The 26,556-nt window shown below is 43.8% G+C and overlaps 1 protein-coding gene across 16 annotated transcripts in view; it reads left to right on the top strand.

Annotated features, from left to right (window-relative positions):
- PLEKHM3 (pleckstrin homology domain containing M3) overlaps positions 1-26,556 on the top strand; it is a 553,542-nt gene that overhangs the window by 292,520 nt on the left and 234,466 nt on the right. For all 16 annotated transcript variants that reach the window (XM_069733722.1, XM_069733726.1, XM_069733725.1 and 13 more), the window contains one exon: positions 20,662-20,855. In XM_069733722.1, coding sequence (XP_069589823.1) covers positions 20,662-20,855 — 194 coding nt within the window. The remainder of the gene's footprint in view (positions 1-20,661; positions 20,856-26,556) is intronic.

Genomic DNA, 26,556 nt, shown 5'->3' with positions numbered 1-26,556 from the left:
GGGGAGATGACATACAGGTATATACTATATACAGGAGATGACATACAGGTGTATACTATATATAAGGGAGATGACAAACATGTATATACTGAGGTGAAAATGAAAAGGTGTGAGTGCAAAATGAGAGGAGTGAGGGAAAATGACAGATGTGGGGTCGAAAGAGGAGTGAGGGAAAATAGTGGAGTGATCGGAAAATGACAGATGTGAGGTCGAACTGACAACAAGTGTTAGGGGGGAATGAGAGGAGTGAGGGAGAAAATGAGAGTTGTAAGGGAGAAAATGAGAGATATGAGGGGGAAAATGAAAGATGTGATTGGGAAAATGAGAGGCGTGATGGGAAAATAAGAGAAGTGAGGTGCTATAACTAACCACAGATATTTATTATGCCCAGGCAACGCCGGGCTCTTCAGCTAGTCTGTAATAAACTTGTATCTTTTTAAATACTTTGGACTTGTACTCCGCTCTCTTTCTCTGGGTGTAAGGATTAGTAACATAGTAACATAGTAACATAGTTAGTAAGGCCGAAAAAAGACATTTGTCCATCCAGTTCAGCCTATATTCCATCATAATAAATACCCAGATCTACGTCCTTCTACAGAACCTAATAATTGTATGATACAATATTGTTCTGCTCCTATTCATCTTTTGGAGTGTCCTTGTTGGTTTTGGTTGGTCTGTCCGCTATTAGCTCCCCCACTTGGTGTTGAGCATGTGTGAGAGATTAGTATTTATGTTTTCCATGTTGGGTTGTATTTATAATATGGTGACCATATACTGTTAGTAACCAGTCCTGCAGAGCATAAGAGATTACAGTACAGTAAGAGATAGTGACTTACAGTTGACGTCCTTTCTGCTGAAGTCATTCACTTTTCCCTATCTTTTCGATCTGGCCCAGACTGACATGACCACTTCTTCCATACAGGACTTGGCTGCACAGATGACAACAAAGAGACACATGACTTCTCACATTTCGAGCACCGTCCCCATCTATTCCAAACCTGCACATACTCCTTATCCTGCTGATATCCTACTATCTTACTGTGCCTACTGTGTGGTTAACATAGTAACATAGTAACATAGTTAGTAAGGCCGAAAAAAGACATTTGTCCATCCAGTTCAGCCTATATTCCATCATAATAAATCCCCAGATCTACAGAACCTAATAATTGTATGATACAATATTGTTCTGCTCCAGGAAGACATCCAGGCCTCTCTTGAACCCCTCGACTGAGTTCGCCATCACCACCTCCTCAGGCAAGCAATTCCAGATTCTCACTGCCCTAACAGTAAAGAATCCTCTTCTATGTTGGTGGAAAAACCTTCTCTCCTCCAGACGCAAAGAATGCCCCCTTGTGCCCGTCACCTTCCTTGGTATAAACAGATCCTCAGCGAGATATTTGTATTGTCCCCTTATATACTTATACATGGTTATTAGATCGCCCCTCAGTCGTCTTTTTTCTAGACTAAATAATCCTAATTTCGCTAATCTATCTGGGTATTGTAGTTCTCCCATCCCCTTTATTAATTTTGTTGCCCTCCTTTGTACTCTCTCTACTTCCATTATATCCTTCCTGAGCACCGGTGCCCAAAACTGGACACAGTACTCCATGTGCGGTCTAACTAGGGATTTGTACAGAGGCAGTATAATGCTCTCATCATGTGTATCCAGACCTCTTTTAATGCACCCCATGATCCTGTTTGCCTTGGCAGCTGCTGCCTGGCACTGGCTGCTCCAGGTAAGTTTATCATTAACTAGGATCCCCAAGTCCTTCTCCCTGTCAGATTTACCCAGTGGTTTCCCATTCAGTGTGTAATGGTGATATTGATTCCTTCTTCCCATGTGTATAACCTTACATTTATCATTGTTAAACCTCATCTGCCACCTTTCAGCTCAAGTTTCCAACTTATCCAGATCCATCTGTAGCAGAATACTATCTTCTCTTGTATTAACTGCTTTACATAGTTTTGTATCATCTGCAAATATCGATATTTTACTGTGTAAACCTTCTACCAGATCATTAATGAATATGTTGAAGAGAACAGGTCCCAATACCGACCCCTGCGGTACCCCACTGGTCACAGCGACCCAGTTAGAGACTATACCATTTATAACCACCCTCTGCTTTCTATCACTAAGCCAGTTATTAACCCATTTACACACATTTTCCCCCAGACCAAGCATTCTCATTTTGTGTACCAACCTCTTGTGCGGCACGGTATCAAACGCTTTGGAAAAATCGAGATATACCACGTCCAATGACTCACCGTGGTCCAGCCTATAGCTTACCTCTTCATAAAAACTGATTAGATTGGTTTGACAGGAGCGATTTCTCATAAACCCATGCTGATATGGAGTTAAACAGTTATTCTCATTGAGATAATCCAGAATAACATCCCTCAGAAACCCTTCAAATATTTTACCAACAATAGAGGTTAGACTTACTGGCCTATAATTTCCAGGTTCACTTTTAGAGCCCTTTTTGAATATTGGCACCACATTTGCTATGCGCCAGTCCTGCGGAACAGACCCTGTCGCTATAGAGTCCCTAAAAATAAGAAATAATGGTTTATCTATTACATTACTTAGTTCTCTTAGTACTCGTGGGTGTATGCCATCCGGACCCGGAGATTTATCTATTTTAATCTTATTTAGCCGGTTTCGCACCTCTTCTTGGGTTAGATTGGTGACCCTTAATATAGGGTTTTCATTGTTTCTTGGGATTTCACCTAGCATTTCATTTTCCACCGTGAATACCGTGGAGAAGAAGGTGTTTAATATGTTAGCTTTTTCCTCGTCATCTACAACCATTCTTTCCTCACTATTTTTTAAGGGGCCTACATTTTCAGTTTTTATTCTTTTACTATTGATATAGTTGAAGAACAGTTTGGGATTAGTTTTACTCTCCTTAGCAATGTGCTTCTCTGTTTCCTTTTTGGCAGCTTTAATTAGTTTTTTAGATAAAGTATTTTTCTCCCTATAGTTTTTTAGAGCTTCAATGGTGCCATCCTGCTTTAGTAGTGCAAATGCTTTCTTTTTGACTGGTTGTCACGCACAGTGTGGGAAAGACTACGTGCAACATGAAGGGATAAGGGGAAGGAAGCTCAGACACTAGGGAAACGGTGAGTGAAGACCCCTAGGCAGATCTAATAACACCCTACCTGCCCTACCATCCCTAAATTGGTTACTCACCAATTGATGAGCAGGAGACCAAAGCCCTGTATCTCCCTAGAGCTAAGCCCTGTGTAGAGATGGATTGGGATGAGCACTGGTCAGTCCCACTTAAAACTAAAGACTAAAAGGTAGACAGACAAGGGGAATGAAGTTAGCTTGAGTGTTGTGAGTTCTGTTTTTGGGCTCCCTCTGGTGGTTACTGATGGTACTGGGTGACTTGTCTTTCCTGGGTTTCTGGGTTCCACCTGTTCCATCAGCATATGGGAGTTTCCTATTTAACCTGGCTTTGCTGGCATTTCCTCGCCGGTTATCAATGTATCCAGTGTGTCTTGTTACCTCTGCTCCCTGCTCCTAGAACCTTCTGGACAAGCTAAGTTTGGATTTTCCTGTTTTGTGTTTTGCTTAATTTGGTTTTTAGTCCAGCCTGCAGATATGTGATTCTCTGCTGCTGGTTGCTCTAGTGGGCTGAAATTGCTTTTCAAGTACCATGAGTTGGCACATGAGTTCAAGTAATTTCAGGATGGTTTTTTGAAGGGTTTTTCGCTGACCGCGCAGTTCACTTTTGTATCCTCTGCTATCTAGCTTTAGCGGGCCTCATTTTGCTGAAACTGTTTTCATACTACGTATGTGCTTTCCTCTCATTTCGACGTCATTATATGTGGGGGGCTGCTATTTGCTGTGGGGTATTTCTCTGGAGGCAAGAGAGGTCTGTGTTTCTTCTGATAGGGGAAGTTAGATCTTCGGCTGGAGCGAGACGTCTAGGATCATCGTAGGCACGTTCCCCGGCTACTTTTATTTGTGTGTTAGGTTTAGGGTCGCGGTCAGCTCAGGTTCCATCGCCCTAGAGCTTGTTTGTATCTGTGCTTGTCATTTTTGTGATCCCCTGCCATTGGGATCATGACAGTATAACCGGCCCACAAAGTGTTAATTGTATTGGCTGAAGTAGGAGGATAAGTAGTCTGAGGAAGTTTTTTTTTTTTTTTTTCCCCCTTTCCCTCAGAGTTTGCTGCCTAGCCTTATTGCAGCCTGGCTACTTCCTCCTCCTCTTAATCTTTGAATGGCTCTGATCTCAGCTGTTTATCATGGACGTCCAGAGTTTGGCTTCCAGCCTGAATAATCTTGCCGCTAAGGTTCAAGATATACAGGATTTTGTTGTACATGCTCCTATGTCTGAACCTAGAATTCCTGTCCCAGAGTTTTTTTCTGGAGATAGATCTCGTTTTCTGAATTTTAGGAACAATTGCAAGTTGTTTCTTTCTTTGAAATCTCGCTCCTCTGGAGACCCTGCTCAGCAAGTCAAGATAATTATATATTTCCTGCGGGGTGACCCTCAGGATTGGGCAGTTGCATTGGCACCAGGGGACCCTGCGTTGCTTAATGCGGATGCGTTTTTTCTGGCATTGGGTTTGCTCTATGAGGAACCTAACCAAGAGATTCAGGCTGAAAAAGCTTTGTTGGCCCTCTCTCAGGGGCAAGATGAAGCAGAAATTTATTGTCAAAAATTTCGGAAGTGGTCGGTACTTACTCAGTGGAATGAGTGCGCTCTGGCTGCAAAGTTTAGAGATGGCCTTTCTGAGGCCATTAAAGATGTTATGGTGGGGTTCCCTGCGCCTGCTGGTCTGAATGAGTCTATGACTATGGCTGTTCAGATTGATCGGCGTTTACGGGAGCGCAAACCTGTGCATCATTTGGCGGTGTCGTCTGAACCGTCACCTGAGATAATGCAATGTGATAGAATTCAGTCCAGAAGTGAACGGCAAAAGTATAGGCGGAAAAAAGGGTTGTGCTTTTATTGTGGTGATTCAGCTCATGTTATATCAGCATGCTCTAAACGCACAAAAAAGGTTGATAAGTCTGTTGCCATTAGTACTTTACAGTCTAAGTTCATTCTGTCTGTGACTCTGATTTGTTCATTATCATCCATTTCCGTCGATGCCTATGTGGATTCAGGCGCTGCCCTGAGTCTTATGGATTGGTCATTTGCCAATCGCTGTGGGTTTAGTCTGGAGCCTCTGGAAGTCCCTATTCCTTTGAAGGGAATTGACTCTACACCTTTGGCTATGAATAAACCTCAGTACTGGACACAAGTGACCATGCGTATGACTCCCGTTCATCAGGAGGTGATTCGCTTCCTGGTACTGTATAATTTGCATGATGTTCTAGTACTTGGTCTGCCATGGTTACAAACTCATAATCCAGTCCTTGACTGGAAATCAATGTCTGTGTTAAGCTGGGGTTGTCAGGGGGTTCATGATGATGCACCTCCGATTTCTATCGCTTCATCTACTCCTTCTGAGATTCCTGTGTTTTTGTCTGACTATCGGGATGTTTTTGAGGAGCCTAAGCTCAGTTCGCTTCCTCCTCACAGGGATTGCGATTGTGCTATAAATTTTATTCCAGGCAGTAAATTTCCTAAAGGTCGTTTGTTCAATCTGTCAGTGCCAGAGCATACTGCTATGCGGGATTATGTTAAGGAGTCCTTGGAAAAGGGACATATCCGTCCATCTTTGTCCCCTTTGGGAGCAGGTTTTTTTTTCGTGGCCAAAAAAGATGGTTCCTTGAGGCCTTGTATAGATTATCGTCTTTTGAATAAGATTACCGTAAAATATCAGTATCCTTTGCCATTGTTGACTGATTTGTTTGCTCGCATTAAGGGGGCTAAATGGTTCACTAAGATTGATCTTCGGGGTGCGTATAATCTTATACGAATAAAGCAAGGTGATGAGTGGAAAACCGCATTTAATACGCCTGAGGGCCATTTTGAGTATTTGGTAATGCCTTTTGGACTTTCTAATGCTCCTTCAGTCTTCCAGTCCTTTATGCACGATATTTTCCGTGAATATCTGGATAAATTTATGATTGTGTATTTGGATGATATTTTGTTTTTTTCTGATGACTGGGAGTCTCATGTTCAGCAGGTCAGGAAGGTGTTTCAGGTCCTGCGGGCCAATTCCTTGTTTGTAAAAGGCTCAAAGTGTCTCTTTGGAGTCCAGAAGATTTCTTTCTTGGGGTATATTTTTTCCCCTTCTACTATTGAGATGGATCCCGTCAAGGTTCAGGCTATTTGTGACTGGACGCAGCCTACATCTCTTAAGAGTCTACAGAAGTTCTTGGGTTTTGCTAATTTCTATCGTCGTTTTATAACTAATTTTTCTAGTGTTGTTAAGCCTTTGACGGATTTGACTAAGAAGGGTGCTGATGTTGCTAATTGGTCTCCTGCGGCTGTGGAGGCCTTTCAGGAACTTAAGCGCCGGTTTTCTTCTGCTCCTGTGTTGCGTCAGCCAGATGTTTCGCTCCCTTTTCAGGTTGAGGTTGATGCTTCCGAGATTGGAGCGGGGGCGGTTTTGTCACAGAGAAGCTCCGATGGCTCAGTGATGAAGCCATGCGCGTTTTTTTCTAGAAAGTTTTCGCCGGCTGAGCGGAATTATGATGTTGGTAATCGGGAACTTTTGGCCATGAAGTGGGCATTTGAGGAGTGGCGTCATTGGCTAGAGGGTGCTAGACATCGTGTGGTGGTCTTGACTGATCACAAAAATTTGATTTACCTTGAGTCTGCCAGGCGTCTGAATCCTAGACAGGCTCGTTGGTCACTGTTTTTCTCTCGTTTCAATTTTGTGGTTTCATACCTGCCAGGTTCAAAGAATGTGAAGGCGGATGCTCTTTCTAGGAGTTTTGTGCCTGACTCCCTTGGAAATTCTGAGCCCTCTGGTATCCTTAGGGATGGGGTGATTTTGTCTGCTGTCTCCCCAGACTTGCGACGTGCTTTGCAGGAGTTTCAGGCGGGTAAACCTGATCGTTGTCCGCCTGAGAGACTGTTTGTTCCGGATAATTGGACCAGTAGAGTCATCTCCGAGGTCCATTCTTCTGCGTTGGCAGGTCATCCTGGAATATTTGGTACTAGAGACTTGGTGGCCAGGTCTTTTTGGTGGCCTTCCTTGTCGAGGGATGTGCGTTCTTTTGTGCAGTCTTGTGAGGTTTGCGCTCGGGCTAAGCCTTGCTGTTCTCGGGCCAGTGGATTGTTGTCACCTTTGCCTATCCCGAAGAGGCCTTAGATGCACATTTCCATGGACTTTATTTCGGATCTCCCTGTCTCTCAAAAAATGTCCGTCATCTGGGTTGTGTGTGATCGCTTTTCTAAAATGGTTCATCTGGTACCCTTGCCTAAGTTGCCTTCCTCCTCTGAGTTGGTCCCTCTGTTTTTTCAGAATGTGGTTCGTTTGCATGGGATTCCTGAGAACATCGTTTCTGACAGGGGATCCCAGTTTGTGTCTAGATTTTGGCGGACGTTCTGTGCTAAGATGGGAATTGATTTGTCCTTTTCGTCTGCATTCCATCCTCAGACGAATGGCCAGACTGAACGAACTAATCAGACCTTGGAAACTTATTTAAGGTGTTTTGTTTCTGCTGATCAGGATGACTGGGTTACCTTTTTGCCGCTGGCCGAGTTTGCCCTTAATAATCGGGCTAGTTCTGCTACCTTGGTTTCTCCTTTCTTTTGTAATTCGGGGTTTCATCCTCGTTTTTCCTCTGGTCAGGTGGAACCTTCTGATTGTCCTGGAGTGGACATGGTGGTGGATAGGTTGCATCGGATTTGGAGTCATGTGGTGGACAATTTGAAGTTGTCCCAGGAGAAGGCTCAGCAGTTTGCTAATCGCCGTCGCCGCGTGGGTCCTCGACTTCTTGTTGGTGACTTGGTGTGGTTGTCTTCTCGTTTTGTTCCTATGAAGGTCTCTTCTCCTAAGTTCAAGCCTCGGTTCATCGGTCCCTATAGGATCTTGGAAATTCTTAACCCTGTGTCGTTTCGTTTGGATCTCCCGGCATCGTTTGCTATTCATAATGTGTTCCATCGGTCGTTGTTGCGGAAGTATGAGGTACCTGTTGTTCCTTCGCTTGAGCCTCCTGCTCCAGTGCTGGTGGAGGGAGAATTGGAGTATGTTGTGGAGAAGATCTTGGATTCTCGTGTTTCCAGACGGAAACTCCAGTATTTGGTCAAGTGGAAGGGTTATGGTCAGGAGGATAATTCTTGGGTGGTTGCCTCGGATGTTCATGCTGATGATTTGGTTCGCGCTTTTCATAGGGCTCATCCTGGTCGCCCTGGTGGTTCTCGTGAGGGTTCGGTGACCCCTCCTCAAGGGGGGGTACTGTTGTGAGTTCTGTTTTTGGGCTCCCTCTGGTGGTTACTGATGGTACTGGGTGACTTGTCTTTCCTGGGTTTCTGGGTTCCACCTGTTCCATCAGCATATGGGAGTTTCCTATTTAACCTGGCTTTGCTGGCATTTCCTCGCCGGTTATCAATGTATCCAGTGTGTCTTGTTACCTCTGCTCCCTGCTCCTAGAACCTTCTGGACAAGCTAAGTTTGGATTTTCCTGTTTTGTGTTTTGCTTAATTTGGTTTTTAGTCCAGCCTGCAGATATGTGATTCTCTGCTGCTGGTTGCTCTAGTGGGCTGAAATTGCTTTTCATGTACCACGAGTTGGCACATGAGTTCAAGTAATTTCAGGATGGTTTTTTGAAGGGTTTTTCGCTGACCGCGCAGTTCACTTTTGTATCCTCTGCTATCTAGCTTTAGCGGGCCTCATTTTGCTGAAACTGTTTTCATACTACGTATGTGCTTTCCTCTCATTTCACCGTCATTATATGTGGGGGGCTGCTATTTGCTGTGGGGTATTTCTCTGGAGGCAAGAGAGGTCTGTGTTTCTTCTGATAGGGGAAGTTAGATCTTCGGCTGGAGCGAGACGTCTAGGATCATCGTAGGCACGTTCCCCGGCTACTTTTATTTGTGTGTTAGGTTTAGGGTCGCGGTCAGCTCAGGTTCCATCGCCCTAGAGCTTGTTTGTATCTGTGCTTGTCATTTTTGTGATCCCCTGCCATTGGGATCATGACACTTGAGCAGACTCAGAGAGGTAACACCAAACGTCCTCAAACAGCTCCAGAGAGGAAGTTAGCTGACTGTTATAGCTCCAAGCGTTCTCAGGGGAAAAGTCTGAATATCACCGGAGACTCTGCAGCAGACTGGGGATTTATAAACACCCAGGTCCAGGTGTGTCACCTAGACCCGGAGGGAGGTTGCCGCTGGGTCCAAGAGTCAAAACGATTAAGGAGGCATCTGTAATGCCAAATACAGAGACCTTCTGCAGCTAGATGCAGAACAACAGTCTGTTGCATCTGACACACCCGTGACAGTGGTACTCTGCCTTCTAATTTTCCTCCTGCTGGAGCCCTAAATTCCCCTCTCACTGCACTTATAAAGTATGATGTCAACAAAAATTCCCTACAAGCACTGTAAGATATCCCCAACGGTGAATTCTTCCACACACACAATATGATTACACTACTGTACCTCACCCCCCAACGGTGACCCCCACACAGCCCTCTATTCAGTATAATGCACCTACATACAGTATAATGACCTCACCCCTTTTCACACTGTATAATGGCCACGCACAGCCCTCCACATAATACGATGGACCACGCACTAGCATTCACACTGAATAAATGTTTGCATACAGTAGAAAGGCTCCCACATAGCCCCCAAATATTATAATAGCCCCCACATAGTCCCTCATATAGCATAATGCACTGCCCATAGTCCTTCATATAATATACTGCACTCCCCACAGTCCTCCATACAGAATAATGACTCCTCATAGTCCTCCATACAGTGATTTGGCCATCATAATGTTCTCCCTGTTTAAAAAAAAAAGAAAAAAAGAAATACAATACTCCACTCTCAAGCTTGTTCCCTTGTTGCTCCAATCTCTGCTGCAAGCGTTCTGAAACATCGCAGCCGAGCGAGGACCATGTAGTAATGCCATTGCACTGAGACTTCAGATGCTGAGGAAGAATTATGGAAGAGGATGCCAGTACAGTTGAACTTACGGTGATGATGGGCGACGGGGCTGGTGCCATCGTCCCCCAGCTCACGGGAAACATAGCGGCCACGTGGCCTGCGATAGTGCAGGAAGATTGTGACTCACTGCTCTGCACACGCTGCTACAGTTGAAAAGTAGTAGGGCTTTGGGTGGGCCCCTCATAGCCCGGGGCCAGGGTGACTGCACCCTTTTCCCCCTCTGGTAGCTACGCTACTAGGGTGCATATCTCTGGAATTGTATGGCAGATTTTAAAAAACAGACCATCATACTCAAGGAAGCATTGGGAATAAAATAAGAGGGAAAACTAGTTACTTTTCACCTGGTGACAGATCCTCCTTTACTCTAATAGATTTAGAGGTGTGATCCTTAAAAATTAATATTTAGTTCAGTATCTGGGTGGAACGTTATTGACCCAGCTAATTGCCAAAATATTAAGATATTAAGCCCATATACACATTAGCGTAAAGCAGCTGAACCTTAAGATCTTGACCGGTTTGGCTGACACTAATGTGTATGGGGGCGCTGGCCGACTGATTATCAGATATGCCTGATTTTGCATTGCTGATCACTTTGCTCTCTGAGATAAGTTGCTGCCCGATATATCAGTCAGCACATTTCTCCTAGAGAACACGGACAATCTTGGCCGAGCATGCGCTCCTGTGTATGGGAGGGTTGGCTGAGATGGCTATTGGATGAAAGATGGGCTGAAAGATAGAGATGTTACAAAAAGTTCGGGTTTGTGTACCAGAACAGTACCCAAACCCGGACCCCATTCACTTGAATGTGAGGCCTGAACATCCAGTGTTGCTGCACTGTAATGTGCATGACAGCGCGGCAGTCACCGCTTCTGATCAGCAGTGAAATCATCCCCGCCGGTCAGAGAGCCGCAGTTCCCACGCTGTCAAAAGACAGCGTGAGCGCTCAGCTCTGATCGGAGGTAACAAAGTTAAAGCCTAAAAATAGCAGCCCGCAGCTGCCCAGAAAAGGCACAACTATTAGATGCGCCAATTTTGGTGCTTTGCCCGGCTCTTCCCACTTGCCCTGTAATGGTGGAAAGTGGGGTTAATATTTGTGGGGTTGATGTCACCTTTGTATTGTCAGGTGATATCAAGCCCACGCCTTAGTAATGGAGAGGCGTCTATAAGACACCTATCCATTACTAATCCTATAGTTATATAGTAAATAAAGACACAGCAAGAATAAAGTCATTTAATTGAATGAAAGACACAGACATCTTTAATAATCTTAATTAAACCACACTTACGACCTCGCCTAATTCCTCTGAAGCCCTTGATCTCCTTTAATGACATCAACCCCACAAATATGAACCCCACTTGCCACCCCTACAGGGCAAGTGGGAACAGCCGGGCAAAGCGCCAGAATCGGCGCATCTAATATATGTGCCTTTTCTGGGCAGCTGCTGGCTGCTATTTTTAGGCTGGGGGGGGGGGGGCATATCCATGGCCCCTTAACAGCCTGAGAATAGCAGCCCCCAGCTGTCTGTTTTATCAAAGTAGGTTGTCAAAAATGGGGGGACCCCACCCCATTTTTTAAAATTACTTATTTAAATAATAAAAAATGCGGCTTAGGGACCACTCTATTCTTGAGCCTTGCTGAAGCTGACAGCGGAGGGTTGCAGCCCCCAGCTGTGAATTTTGTCTGGCTGGTTAGCAAAAATACAGGGGAACCCACTCCTTTTTTTAATTATTTATTTACAGTGCAGGAGCGGCTGATGAATACTCCCATCCGCTACTCCTGCTCTCACTTTTTGGAAGTGCATTTGGACAGCAAGGTGGATTGCTGTTAAGGGAACTAGAGAAAAAAAAATCTATAAATCTTCAGCAAAGCGAGTGTGAGCGAGCTGAGTGTGAGTGTGAGTGTGAACGGCGGTAAGTGTGACTTGTGATTCAGTGACTTTGGAGTCAGGGAGTTTCTAAGGGAGGAATTACTGAATTGCTGTGTTTTTTTTTTTTTGTTAATACTTTGTATTTATTTTTTATTTTTTTTTTATTTAATTTTTCTGTCTGGTACAATCCCCATTAGGAAATGTGCTCCACTATTGTTAATGCCACCAAGTGCACATCTTGCCACATGTATGCAATCCTTGAGCAGCCGATCGAGGGTGCATACTGCTGTGCGAGATGTGAGCACGTTGTGCATTTGGAAACCCAGATTCTGAATCTAAATGTGCAGCTGGCAACACTGAGATCCATAGACAATATGGAGAGGAGTCTTCTGCTCACTGAGCAGACGCTCAATGGGACAGTTGAGGGGGGGGATGGTAGGATGGAGCTGCAGGATGGTGAAGTAGCAAGCTGGGTGACAGTTAGAAGGCCGGGTAGAGGGAAGAGTGCCAGGGAGGCTAGTCCTGATCTGGAACACCCCAATAAGTTTGCTAAGTTGGCAGATGAGGGGGGTGCCAGTACAGGGGTAGCACTGCTGCAGCCAGGCATGTCCTCTGAAAGCCGGAGGAGTGACTGCTCCAGTAAGGAGGGAAATAGGAGAGCAGGGCAGGCCAGACAGGTGCTGGTAGTGGGTGACTCAATTATTAGGGGAACAGATAGGGCAATCTGTCACAAAGACAGGGATCGTCGAATGGTGTGCTGCCTACCTGGCGCTCGAGTCCGACACATCGCTGATCGGGTGGACAGATTATTGGGAGGGGCTGGTGAGGACCCACCAGTCATGGTGCACATTGGCACTAATGACAAAGTTAGAGGTAGGTGGAAGGTCCTTAAAGATGATTTCAGGGAATTAGGCTGCAAGCTGAAAGCAAGGACTTCCAACGTGGTATTTTCCGAAATACTGCCTGTACCACGTGCCACGCCAGAGAGGCAACGGGAGATTAGGGAGGTTAATAAGTGGCTCAAGAATTGGTGTAGGAAGGAGGGGTTTGGGTTCCTGCAGAACTGGGACGACTTCTCAGTTGGCTACAGGCTCTACGCTAAGGACGGGCTGCACCTCAATGGGGAGGATGCAGCTGTGCTGGGGGAGAAAATGGCTAGAAGGTTGGAGGAGTGTTTAAACTAGGAATTGGGGGGGAGGGTATTCATTTTATAGGAGGGGAAGATAGTGCAGATAGAGACCTGGGCACAAATAAGTAAGTTGGGGGTGGCGGTGGCATGGGGGGTGGGGTTAGAACAGTTAATAATTTAAGAAAGAATAGAGGTGCAGAGAAATACATAAAATGTATGTATATTAATGCCAGAAGCCTTGCCAACAAAATGGATGAATTAGAACTAATGTTGTTGGAGCATAATTATGACATGGTGGGGATATCTGAAACGTGGCTGGATGAGAGCCATGACTGGGCTGTTAACTTGCAGGGCTATAGCCTGTTCAGAAATGACCGTACAGATAAGCGAGGGGAAGAGGTGTGTCTATATGTAAAATCGTCCTTAAAACCCATCCTGCGTGATAATATAGGTGAATTTAATGAAAATGTAGAATCCCTGTGGGTGGAGATAAGGGGAGGGGGAAAATAATAAATTACTGATAGGGGTTTGTTATAAATCTCCAAAATTAATGGAAGCAATAGAGAATATCCTCGTAAAGCAAATAGATGAAGCTGCGACTCAAGGAGAAGTCATTATTATGGGGGACTTCAACTACCCTGAAATAGATTGGGGAACAGAAACCTGCAGTTCCAGCAAAGGTAATCGTTTGACAACTATGAGAGACAATTACCTTTCACAACTGGTTCAGGACCCAACAAGAAGGTTGGCACTGCTAGACCTAATATTAACCAACAGGTCAGACCGCATATCAAACATAAGGGTTGGGGGTCACTTGGGAAATAGCGATCACAAAATAATAAGTTTTCATGTATCCTTTAAAAAGATGTGTAATAGAGGGGTTACAAGGACACTAAATTTCAAGAGGGCAAATTTCCAACAGATGAGAGAGGATCTTGGTGCAATTAACTGGGACGAGACACAAAAATACACAAAGAAAATGGGAGACGTTTATTAGCATCCTGGATAGGACCTGTGCACAGTATATACCGTATGGGAATAAACATACTAGAAATAGGAGGAAACCAATATGGCTAAATAGAGCTGTAAGGGGCGCAATAAGTGACAAAAAGAAAGCATTTAGAGAATTAAAGGAAGTATGTAGTGAGGAGGCATTAAATAAATACAAAAAATTAAATACATTCTGTAAAAAGCAAATCAAGGCAGCAAAGATTGAGACAGAGAGACTCATTGCCAGAGAGAGTAAAAATAATCCTAAAATATTCTTTAACTACATAAATAGTAAGAAACTAAAAAATGATAGTGCTGGCCCCCTTAAAAATAGTCTGGGTGAAATGGTGGATGAGGATGAGGAAAAGGCCAATATGCTAAATGACTTTTTTTCATCAGTATTTACACAAGAAAATCCCATGGCAGACAAAATGACTAGTGATAAAAATTCCACATTAAGTGTCACCTGCTTAACCCAGCAGGAAGTGCGGCGGCGTCTAAAAATCACTAAAATTGACAAATCTCCGGGCCCGGATGGGATACACCCTCGAGTACTGCAGGAATTAAGTACAGTCATTGATAGACCATTATTTTTAATCTTTAAAGACTCCATAATAACAGGGTCTGTACCACAGGACTGGCGTATAGCAAATGTGGTGCCAATATTCAAAAAGGGGACAAAAACTGAACTCGGAAGTTATAGGCCAGTAAGCTTAACCTCTACTGTGGGTAAAATCCTGGAGGGCATTCTAAGGGATGCTATACTGGAGTATCTGAAGAGGAATAACCTCATGACCCAGTATCAGCACGGGTTTACTAGGGACCGTTCATGTCAGACTAATCTGATCAGCTTCTATGAAGAGGTAAGTTCTGGACTGGACCAAGGGAACCCAGTGGATGTAGTGTATATGGACTTTTCAAAAGCTTTTTATACGGTGCCACACAAAAGGTTGATACATAAAATGAGAATAATGGGGATAGGGGAAAATATGTGCAAGTGGGTTGAGAGCTGGCTCAGGGATAGGAAACAAAGGGTGGTTATTAATGGAGCACACTCGGACTGGGTAGCGGTTAGCAGTGGGGTACCACAGGGGTCAGTATTGGGCCCTCTTCTTTTTAACATATTTATTAATGACCTTGTAGGGGGCATTCAGAGTAGAATTTCAATATTTGCAGATGACACTAAATTCTGCAGGGTAATCAATACAGAAGAGGACAATTTTATATTACAGGATGATTTATGTAAACTAGAAGCTTGGGCTGATAAATGGCAAATGAGCTTTAATGGGGATAAATGTAAGGTCATGCACTTGGGTAGAAGTAATAAGATGTATAATTATGTGCTTAATTCTAAAACTCTGGGCAAAACCGTCAATGAAAAAGACCTGGGTGTATGGGTGGATGACAAACTCATATTCAGTGGCCAGTGTCAGGCAGCTGCTACAAAGCAAATAAAATAATGGGATGCATTAAAAGAGGCATAGATGCTCATGAGGAGAACATAATTTTACCTCTATATAAGTCACTAGTTCGACCACACTTAGAATACTGTGCACAGTTCTGGTCTCCGGTGTATAAGAAAGACATAGCTGAACTAGAGCGGGTGCAGAGTAGAGCGACCAAGGTTATTAGAGGACTGGGGGGTCTGCAATACCAAGATAGGTTATTACACTTGGGGCTATTTAGTTAATGTATAAATATATGAGGGGACAGTACAAAGACCTTTCTGATGATCTTTTTAATCATAGACCTGAAACCGGGACAAGGGGGCATCCTCTGCGTTTGGAGGAAAAAAGGTTTAAGCATAATAACAGACGCGGATTCTTTACTGTAAGAGCAGTGAGACTATCTAACTCTCTGCCGTATGATGTTGTAATGAATGATTCATTACTTAAATTTAAGAGGGGACTGGATACCTTTCTGGAAAAGTATAATGTTACAGGGTATATATACTAGATTCCTTGATAGGGCGTTGATCCAGGGAACTAGTCTGATTGCCGTATGTGGAGTCGGGAAGGAATTTTTTTCCCCAATGTGGAGCTTACTGTTTGCCACATGGGTTTTTTTTTGCCTTCCTCTGGATCAACATGTTAGGGCATGTTAGGTTAGGCTATGGGTTGAACTAGATGGACTTATAGTCTTCCTTCAACCTTAATAACTATGTAACTGTTTTTAGTGGCAGCAGGTGTCGGATGATGGGATCAGTAGTCCCATCAGCTGACACAAATGACCGGAGATAAACTTTATACCTCCGATCACTTCTGAGCGCTCACGATGAACCGCGGCTCTCAGAGCGGCGGAGATCATTTCACCGCCGTTCAGAAGCGATGCATGCACATGACAGCGTGACAAACACCCGGTGTTCAGGTAGCCGAACCTGAACAGTAACATGGACTTTATGGTGAAGTCCATGTTCGATATCTATGCCAGACCAGTAGGTGTTCGGTACGGTCGCCGAACTTTACTGTTAGGTTTCACCCATCTCTACTGAAAGATTATTCAGCTGGCAGCCATCTAATGTGTATGGTCAGCATTAAGCACATATCTGACCTTTTACAGGTGTTGCCTCACTCTATGGAAAATTTCCAGAATTTCTTCAAGGTGTGTGAGGCTGGTTTCACATTGGCGTTTTGTGAGGTGCGTTTTTGCGGTAAAAAACGCAAAAAAAGCATGGTGAATAAACGCGTGTAAACGCTGCGTTTTTTTGACGCATGCGTTTTTGCATGTGGTGAAAAAAACGCGGCGTTTTGACGCATTTACATGCGTTTTTACATGCGTTTGCGTTTTTTAAATACATGCTGAGAAATGTGTGACAGCTGCCAATCATCAAAAAAAATTAAAAACCCACTATAAACAGAAACAGATAGGGTTAGGGGTAGGGGTAGGGGTAGGGATCATAACCCTAACCCTAAAGGGATCCTACCCCTAACCCTAACCCTAAGGGATCCTAACCCTAACCCTACCCCTAACCCTAAGGGATCCTAACCCTACCCCTAACCCTAAGGGATCCTAACCCTACCCCTAACCCTAACTGTAAAGGGATTAGGGTTAGGGTTAGGATCCCTTAGGGTTAGGGGTTGGGTTAGGGGTAGGGTTAGGGGTAGGGTTAGGGTTAGGATCCCTTAGGGTTAGGGGTAGGGTTAGGGGTAGGGTTAGGGTTAGGATCCCTTAGGGTTAGGGGTAGGGTTAGGGTTAGGGTTAGGATCCCTTAGGGGTAGGGTTAGGGGTAGGGTTAGGGGTAGGGTTAGGGGTAGGGTTAGGATCCCTTAGGGTTAGGGGTAGGGGTAGGGTTAGGTTCCCTTTATCACCTTTATGTTGGGGGGTGGCATATCAGTGTGTTTTCTGTTTTTTTAATAAAAAAACGCATGCGTTTTTTACTGCAAAAAACGCATGCACCAAAAAACGCATGCGTCCCCATTGACTCCAATGTATTTTTTGACCCCAAAAAAAACGCATGAAAACGCATGCGTTTTTTTTGGGTCCAAAAAACGCTTCTAAAAATACTACAAGTAGCATTTCAGAAAATGAACGCATGCAGTAAAAAAACGCATGCGTCAAAAAACGCGACCAAACGCATACACAAAAAAAACGCATGCGTTTTCAATGTTAAAGATAGGAAAAAAAAACGCTGCAGACAAAAACGCAAGTGTGAAACCACCCAAACACATCATACCTTGACATTTAGCTCATTGGGAAAGCTTTTAGAAGAGACTATAGGTCTCTTCTCTCATTTGCAGATATTCCGCATGCTGCTGTGTCCTTGACTGTTCATATAAAACTCCTAACAAAACTTGATATAAGAAGTTTAGATAATAAGACATTTTGTCTTCCTTGAAATAAAATGTATTGATTTTTTTTCTTTCGTCCAACGGTGATGTTTTTTAATGCACTTTCCAGCCTTAATTAGGAGTTATTTGTGATTAAGCCGAACTTGCTTGGTACAATATGTCTGGAGAAGAGGACATTTAAAATCTAAAGAAAAAACCTTTCTGCCATCATTTGCCTTCCTGAAATAGCACAATTTAGCTGTGTCTCAGTGTAAACATGGACTTAAGGGTCTGGAAGCCTAATGGCATTGCTCAATATATCATTTTCCATCATTCTATTCTCAAGTGTCATAGACAAAATTTCCCCCATGCTTAAGAATGGAATACATTAGCAGGAGCTATTTCATCTTTTCCTTCTCTGAGTGAATACATAATAGGAAAAAAATTAGTTCAGTGGTTTCTTGTAATTAATCTCCCCTTGATGCAGTTGGCCTGTGTGATGTATATTGTAGTTCTTTCTTTACTATCTGACGTTTTGTTATATATACACTATATATATATACATATATTCATTGGGGCACTAGTCGTGTTTCATATAAAGGGTTGTTTAACTGTAAGGGTATGTGCACACGATGCAGATTTAGTGCAGAATTGGTGCAGAACTGCAGCAGATTTTTCTGCTGCAGAAACGCTGCAGAACTGCACTGTGATTTACAGTACAATGTAAATCAATGTGAAAAAAAAAGCTGTGCACATGGTGCAGAAAAATCTGCGCACAAACGCTGCAGATTTCAAAGAAGTGCACGTCGCTTCTTTTGTGCAGTTCTGCAGCGTTTCTGCGCATATTTTTCTGCACCATGTGCACAGCTTTTTTTTTCACATTGATTTACATTGTACTGCACAGAAACTGCGCAGAAACTGCACAGAAACTGCGCAGATCTGCGCAGAATCTGCACCACATTTCCTACGTGTGCACATAGCCTAAATGCAGGTTGGTGCAATGGTAAGATGTTATTTGATAATTTGTGTGCTATTCTTAAGCTATGTTCACACATAGCGTCGGGTCCCTGCGGGTTCTCATGCAGCGGATTTGATAAATCTGCAGGGCAAACCCGCTGCGGTTATCCCTGCAGATTTATCACGTTTTGTCCTGCGGGTTCCACTGCGGGATTTTACTCCTACTATTGATGCTGCATATGCAGCATCAATAGTAATGTTAAAAATAATAAAATAATGATATACTCACCCTCTGACGTCCCGATCTCCTCGGCGCTGCAGGCGGCGGTCCGGTTCCAAAGATGCTGTGTGAGAAGGACCTTCGTGACGTCACGGTCATGTGACCGCGACGTCACCGCAGGTCCTGGTCGCATAGCAGACCGGACAGCCGCGTGCAGCGCTGAGAGGTGAGTATAGCTTATTTTTTTATTTTAATTATTTTTTTTTACCCACAAATATGGTTCCCGGGGCCTGGAGGAGAGTCTCCTCTCCTCCACCCCGGGTACCACCCGCACATTATCCGCTTACTTCCCACATGGTGTGCACAGCCCCATGCGGGAAGTAAGCGGTTCAATGTATTCCTATGGGTGCAGAATCGCTGCGATTCTGCACAAAGAAGTGGCATGCTGCGGGTTGTAAACCGCTGCGTTCCCACGAGGTTTTTCCCGCAGCATGTGCACAGCGGTTTGCGGTTTCCATAGGGTTTACAGGTTACTGTAAACGCTATGGAAACTGCTGCGGACCCGCAGCTGCAAAATCTCCACGGTTCCGCTGTCAAAACCGCAAAGTGTGAACATGGCCTAAGGATTGCCATAATACATTGAGATCTGCCTTTCAGCTATTGTTTAGTTGTAATTCAGTTCTTTTGACCTGGGAGCTTGGTTATTTATTTGTGATCACCATCTGTATATTATCGTCAACCACAGATATAAATTCTAAATGTAATAACATACAGTTAGGTTCAGAAATATTTCGACAGTGACCAGATTTCTGCGATTTCAGCTCTGCAGGCCACTATTTTGGATTTAAAATGAAACAACTCAGATGCAATTGACGTGAAGACTTTTAGGTTCTGTCCCATCATTATTCCTCAGCTGGTGGAAAGAGGCTGGGAAACAAGCGTTGAACAACTTCAGTATTGTCAATCAAACTCATTTAGCGGCCTGAACTCAGCGCTTGTAAATACAACCAAAATGCTTTTGTGTGATGTGCAATATGTTAGCATTTGTGGCCCCATTTTAAACTTTGCCTAGGGCCCCACTTTTCCTAAAACCGGCCCTACCTACAAGTTTACAAAGATATTATACAGTCACCATGTGACAAGTGGGCCTGTGTAACTTCAAATGCCAGGGCTGAATTTTAGTCCCAGTCCGGCCCTGTCTGCGGGTGATCACAGGGCACAATGTTCAATGTTATAATGTAACCATCGCAATTCAACCATTTCTGGCCCAATTTTGTTTACACGTATCTGACATCATTTGCTAATCAGGAGTAACGATCACATCGTTCATCGCTGTCTGCTGATGTAAATCAACCCTAAATTGCATAATAGAAATTCCCTCCTACATGAAAAATGTTTTTTCCCCGAATGTTGTTGAATGCATACAATCTGTCGGTCATATGGTATTTCAATTAAAAGTAATTTAAGAAGCTATTGGGTCATATTGTATTTCAATTAAAAATAATTTAAGAAGCTATTGACAAACTAAAGGAAGGTTGCTTCTTTTGATGAAGCGCTGTGCTTGTGAGGCAGGTGCGTTCGCTAGCAATATATGCTTTCCAACTGTGAGATTACGAGGGGCATATAATCGGCATGTCGTGTACAATAGAAACAAAGGCTTCAGGTTTCAAGAAAAGCCGCGTAGACAAAGTGCTTTCTCTTTCTTCAGGTATCGAAGCAAGCAAAAGAGTTTCTGGAGTATGTGTATGAAGAGCCCCTGATTGACGTGCAGCAGGAGAACCCATTGCTCTACCGGCATGTGGACACGTTGGCACAAGTTGTACGTCTGAGGCAGCAGCTAAAGTCACTTCGAGCCTATCTCTTCAGCTGTCGTGCGGTGGTTGCAGAGGATCTGCGTAGGAGGTGAGTGGTATGAGTGCAACATCAGAAAAATAGGAATCCTTCTTTTCATGTAAATTCTCTATCTAAATGCTGCATGAGAATACTACTGCACCTGCCACCCACTAATTAGCCCCATGTGAGAGGTCATTGAAAATATTCTGTGCGCTATGGCTATGCAAGATATTTCTTTATGCAGATAGGCTGAAAGAGATCACATGTCTAACATGAGGTCCCCTGGCTGGCAATACCTGATCCACCCCCCGGGTCTGGGCCACCGACCTTCTCGCTCTTTTAGCTAGAATCTGAAGTTCTGATGGCATGTGTGATTACCGTACTTACTGTCTTTCCTAGTACAAGACATAAGCAGTTAAGCAGCTAAATAAAATAATAGCAAGCAATTTACATTTCTAAAAAAGAAAACAGTTATGTTTCCATATTTTAAAATACAACCTGTTACTTTTTGTATAGATTTCAAACCTTATAAGACTGGTGTACTTACATAACAAATCTGCATCAAAATGACTTGAATAATCTTGATGTCAAGATTAGCATTGTACAGTATGAGTACATCTATAGAGTGACAGAGTTCGTGAGTACTAAGGAGCTGTCAATCTGGCTAGGTAGGCAGAGTTGAAACAATTCTACAGTTATTTTGACATGGATTTTCAAAGTAAATTAGGAGAATCGGGTCTAAGATATCTGTTTAAAGTGGACCTTTCACCATTTTGAGCACGTTAAAGTTGCTTCATTATGGAATAGTGGCTGCATAGCTGAGTAAAACGTTTTTTTTTTTTTTTTTTAGCTTCTCATCTTCGTAGCGGAGATATTAGTTTCTAAAATATATGTTCTAATTTCCACTGAGACTAAGGTAGCATTAGCATAAATTCTTCTCTAGTGCAGTTTCTTTTTCCTTTGCATGACATTAACCAATCATAAGCAGGGAGCATCATACAGGTGAAATAAAGAACACGCCCTACTGCTTTCTCTGTGTGAGACATGTAATGACACATAGTTCTGCTTTCTTCTCTGATCTGTCAGCCACTAGTGTGATTACAAAAGGGGGAAGTGAGTAGAGCAGAGCTGTGTGTCATTCCAAGCACATCTTGTAGCTCACTTCTCACAAACAGTCAGTTCTGTTCTTCAACTTCCACACTTACTGACAGTGCTGGGAGATGAGAGCTGCAGATGCAATGGATGGAGCATGCATAAACTCTACAGCAGCTCTAGATCCACATCTCCCAACATTTAACTCCCATATAGCAGGTGTTGCCAGCATCCCTGCATGCTGCCCCTCACCCCCGGCAGGTACGGTAACTCACTCGCCGCCGCGGCCCTCGTCACGCACCTTCTCCTCCTACCTCGTTGGCGGCTGCCCGGAGTGTGCACAGGGCGTGCAAATCCCCGGGCACTGTGCTTAGGACACGTGCACTTCCTCCTTAAAGGAGCCATGCACGCCATCCCAGAGTGCCCACAGCCAATGACTGGGGGACACTTATTATTTAAGGCACCTCCACCTGCATGGAGTTGCCTGTGCAAGGTTGTTAGTCTGTTCCCAAACATACTGGCTAGTTCTCAGGTCTTTTCCTTCTAGTCCTGCTAGTATCTGTCCTTTCCTAACCACCTTGCTAGTACTTGCCTTGTCAGTGTGTATTACAGCCGGTCCTGTTTGCACTTGCCATGCCAACATGTATTACAGCTGGACCCATCTTCACTTGCCATGCCAACCTGTATAACAGCCGGACCCATCTGCCCCCGCCGTGCCAATCAGTATTACAGCCGACCAGACTTGCACTTGCTGTACCAACCTGTATAACAGCCGGCTCCATCTGCACATGCTGTGCCAATCTGTATTACACCCGATCCTGCCTGCATTTGCCATGCCAACCTGTATTACAGTCGCACCCGCCTGCACCTGCCCTGCCAATCTGTATTACAACCAGACCTGTCTGCACTTGCCTGCCAATCTGTGTTACAGCCGGACGCACCTGCACCTGCTGTGCCAGTCTGTGTATCAGCTGTATGTGCCGTGCCTGCCTGCATCAGCTGTTCTTTCCCTCCTGGCCGTTCAAGCTGCCAATCCTTTGGGTTTCAGCCACCGTGCATCCGTGGTCTGTCTTGGAGCAGCACCTGGTGTACAACAGGAGCCTAGCCTAATCCCACCATCAGGGCCACTATTGAAAAGCTCACCTAACTACACCCCTCTAGGCTCTCCTCGGATCATGGCACAGTGGTTCCACCACTCCCGTTACAGCGGGACATTTTAACCCCTTTCTGACATATGACGTACTATCCCGTCGAGGTGGGGTGGGCCCGTATGACCACCGACAGGGATAGTATGTCATATCCGATCGGCCACGCTCCCGGGGGGAGCGTGGCCGATCGCGGCCGGGTGTCAGCTGACTATCGCAGCTGACATCCAGCACTATGTGCCAGGAGCGGTCAAGGACCGCCTCTGGCACATTAACCCCCGGAACACCGCGATCAAACATGATCGCAGTATTCCGGCGGTATAGGGAAGCATCGCACAGGGAGGGGGCTCCCTGCGTGCTTCCCTGAGACCCTCGGAGCACCGCGATGTGCTCGCGTTGCTCTGAGGGTCTCCTACCTCCTTCTCCCTCCAGGTCTCGGATCCAAAATGGCTGCGGGGCTGCTTCCGGGTGCTGCAGGGAGGTGGCTTACCAGCGCCTGCTGAGAGCAGGCGCTGGTAAGCCTGCAGCCCTGCCTGTCAGATTGCTGATCTGACACAGTGCTGTGCAAAGTGTCAGATCAGCAATCTGACCCTATAACATGATGCCCCCCCTGGGGCAATATTATAGTGTAAAAAAAAATATTCAGATATGTAAAAAAATAAATAAATTCCTAAATAAAGAAAAAAGAAAATATATTGTTCCCATAAATATATTTCTTTATCTAAATAAAAATAAACAATAAAACTACACATATTTAGTATCGCCGCGTCCGTAACGACTGTACCTATAAAACTGTCCCACTAGATAACCCCTTCAGTGAACACTGTAAAAAAAAAAAAACCGAGGCAAAAAACAACGCTTTATTATCATACCGCCAAACAAAAAGTGGAATAACACGCGATCAAAAATTCTGATATAAATAACCATGGAACCGCTGAAAACGTCATCTTATCCCGCAACAAACGAGCCACCATTCAGCATCATCAAAGAAAAAAGAAAAAAGTTATAGTCCTCAGAATAAAGTGATGAAATTATAATTTTTTTTAGATAAAATAGTTTTTATCATATAAAAGCGCCAAAACATAAAAAAAAGATATAAATGAGGTATCGCTGTAATCGTACTAACCCGAAGAAGAAAACTGCTTTATCAATTTTTGGGATTAGGGTTAGGGGCATGTTCGGGTTAGGGGTGTGGTTAGGTTTATGGGTTAAGTTGGGGTTAGGGGTGTGTTTGGGTTGGGGTTTCAGTTAGAATTGGGGGTTTCCACTTTTTAGGCAGATCAAGGGCTCTCCAAATGCAACATGGCGTGCGATCTCAATTCCAGCCAATTCTGAGTTGAAAAAGTAAAACAGTGCTCCTTCCCTTCTGAGCTCTCCCGTGTGCCCAAACAGGGGTTTACCCCAACATATGGGATATCAGTATACTCAGGCCAAATTGGACAACAACTTTTGGGATCTAATTTCTCTTGTTACCTTTGGAAAAATAAATATTTAGGGGGCTAAAAAACCCTTTTTGTGGGAAAAAATTATTTTTTATTTTCATGGCTCTGCGTTATAAACTGTAGTGAAACACTTGGGGGCTCAAAGTTTTCACAACACATCTAGATAAGTTCCATGCATTCCAAACGGCGCTCCTTCCCTTCCGAGCTCTGCCATGCGCCCAAACAGTGGTTTACCTCCACATATCGGGTATTAGCGTACTCAGGACAAATTGCACAACAACTTTTGGTGTCCAGTTTCTCCTGTTACCCTTGAAAAAATACAAAACTGGGGGCTAAATAATAATTTTTGTGAAGAAAAAAAAAAAGAATTTTTATTTTCACGGCTCTGCGTTATAAACTGTAGTGAAACACTTGGGGGTTCAAAGCTCTCACAACACATCTAGATAAGTTCCTTCGGGGGTCTAGTTTCCAATATGGGTTCACTTGTGGGGGGTTTCTACTGTTTAGGTATATTAGGGGCTCTGCAAACGCAATGTGATGCCTGCAGACCATTCCATCTAAGTCTGCATTCCAACTGCGCTCCTTCCCTTCCGAGCTCTGCCTTGCACCCGAACGGTGATTCTCCCCACATATGGAGTATCAGCGTACTCAGGACAAATTGGACATCAACTTTTGGGGTCCAATTTCTCCTGTTACCCTTAGGAAAATACAAAACTTGGGGCTAAAAAATAATTTTTATGAAAAAAAAAAGAATTTTTATTTTCACGGCTCTGCGTTATAAACTGTAGTAAAACACTTGGGGGTTCAAAGTTCTCACAACACATCTAGATAAGTTCCTTAGGGGGTCTACTTTCCAAAATGGTGTCAATTGTGGGGGTTTCAATGTTTAGGCACATCAGGGGCTCTCCAAACGCAACATGGTGTCCCATCTCAATTCCAGTCAATTTTGCATTGAAAAGTCAAACGGTGCTCCTTCCCTTCTGAGCTCTGCCATACACCCAAACAGTGGTTTACCCCCACATATGGGGTATCGGTGTACTCAGGACAAATTGCACAACAACTTTTGGAGTCCAATTTCTTCCCTTACCCTTGGGAAAATAAAAAATTGGGGGTGAAAATATCATTTTTGTGAAAAAATATGATTTTTATTTTTACGGCTCTGCAATATAAACTTCTGTGAAGCACTTGGTGGGTCAAAGTGCTTACCACACATCTAGATAAGTTCCTTAGGGGGTCTACTTTCCAAAATGGTGTCACTTGTGGGGGGTTTCAATATTTAGGCACATCAGGGGCTCTCCAAACGCAACATGGTGTCCCATCTCAATTCCAGTCAATTTTGCATTGAATAGTCAAACGGCGCTCCTTCCGTTCCAAGCTCTGCCATGTGCCCAAACAGTGGTTTACCCCCACATATGGGGTATCGGCGTATTCAGGACAAATTGCACAACTTTTGGGGTAAATTTTCTCCTGTTACCCTTGGTAGAATAAAACAAATTGGAGCTGAAGTAAAAAAAATTTGTGAAAAAAAGTTAAATGTTCATTTTTTTTTTAAATATTCCAAAAATTCCTGTGAAACACCTGAAGGTTAATAAACTTCTTGAATATGGTTTTGAGCACCTTGAGGGGTGCATTTTTTAGAATGGTTTTACACTTGGTTAGACCCCTCAAAATGACTTCAAATGTGATGTGGTCCCTAAAAAAAATGGTTTTGTAAAAACGAGAAATTGCTGGTCAACTTTTAACCCTTATAACTTTTGGTTCCATAATTGTTCTGATGTAAAGTAGACATGTGGGAAATGTTTCTTATTAAGTATTTTGTGTGACATACAGTACAGACCAAAAGTTTGGACACACCTTCTCTTTTAAAGGTTTTTCTGTATTTTCATTACTATGAAAATTGTACATTCACACTGAAGGCATCAAAACTATGAATTAACACATGTGGAATTATATACTTAACAAAAAAGTGTGAAACAACTGAAAATATGTCTTATATTCTAGGTTTTTCAAAGTAGCCACATTTTGCTTTGATGACTGCTTTGTGCACTCTTGGCATTCTCTTGATGAGCTTCTAGAGGTAGTCACCGGAAA

Source organism: Ranitomeya imitator, chromosome 7, assembly GCF_032444005.1.
Source record: "Ranitomeya imitator isolate aRanImi1 chromosome 7, aRanImi1.pri, whole genome shotgun sequence".
NCBI classification, from domain to species: Eukaryota; Metazoa; Chordata; class Amphibia; order Anura; family Dendrobatidae; genus Ranitomeya; species Ranitomeya imitator.
The sequence above is the reverse complement of the archived record's forward strand: the minus strand, read 5'-3'. Positions and strand labels throughout refer to the sequence as shown.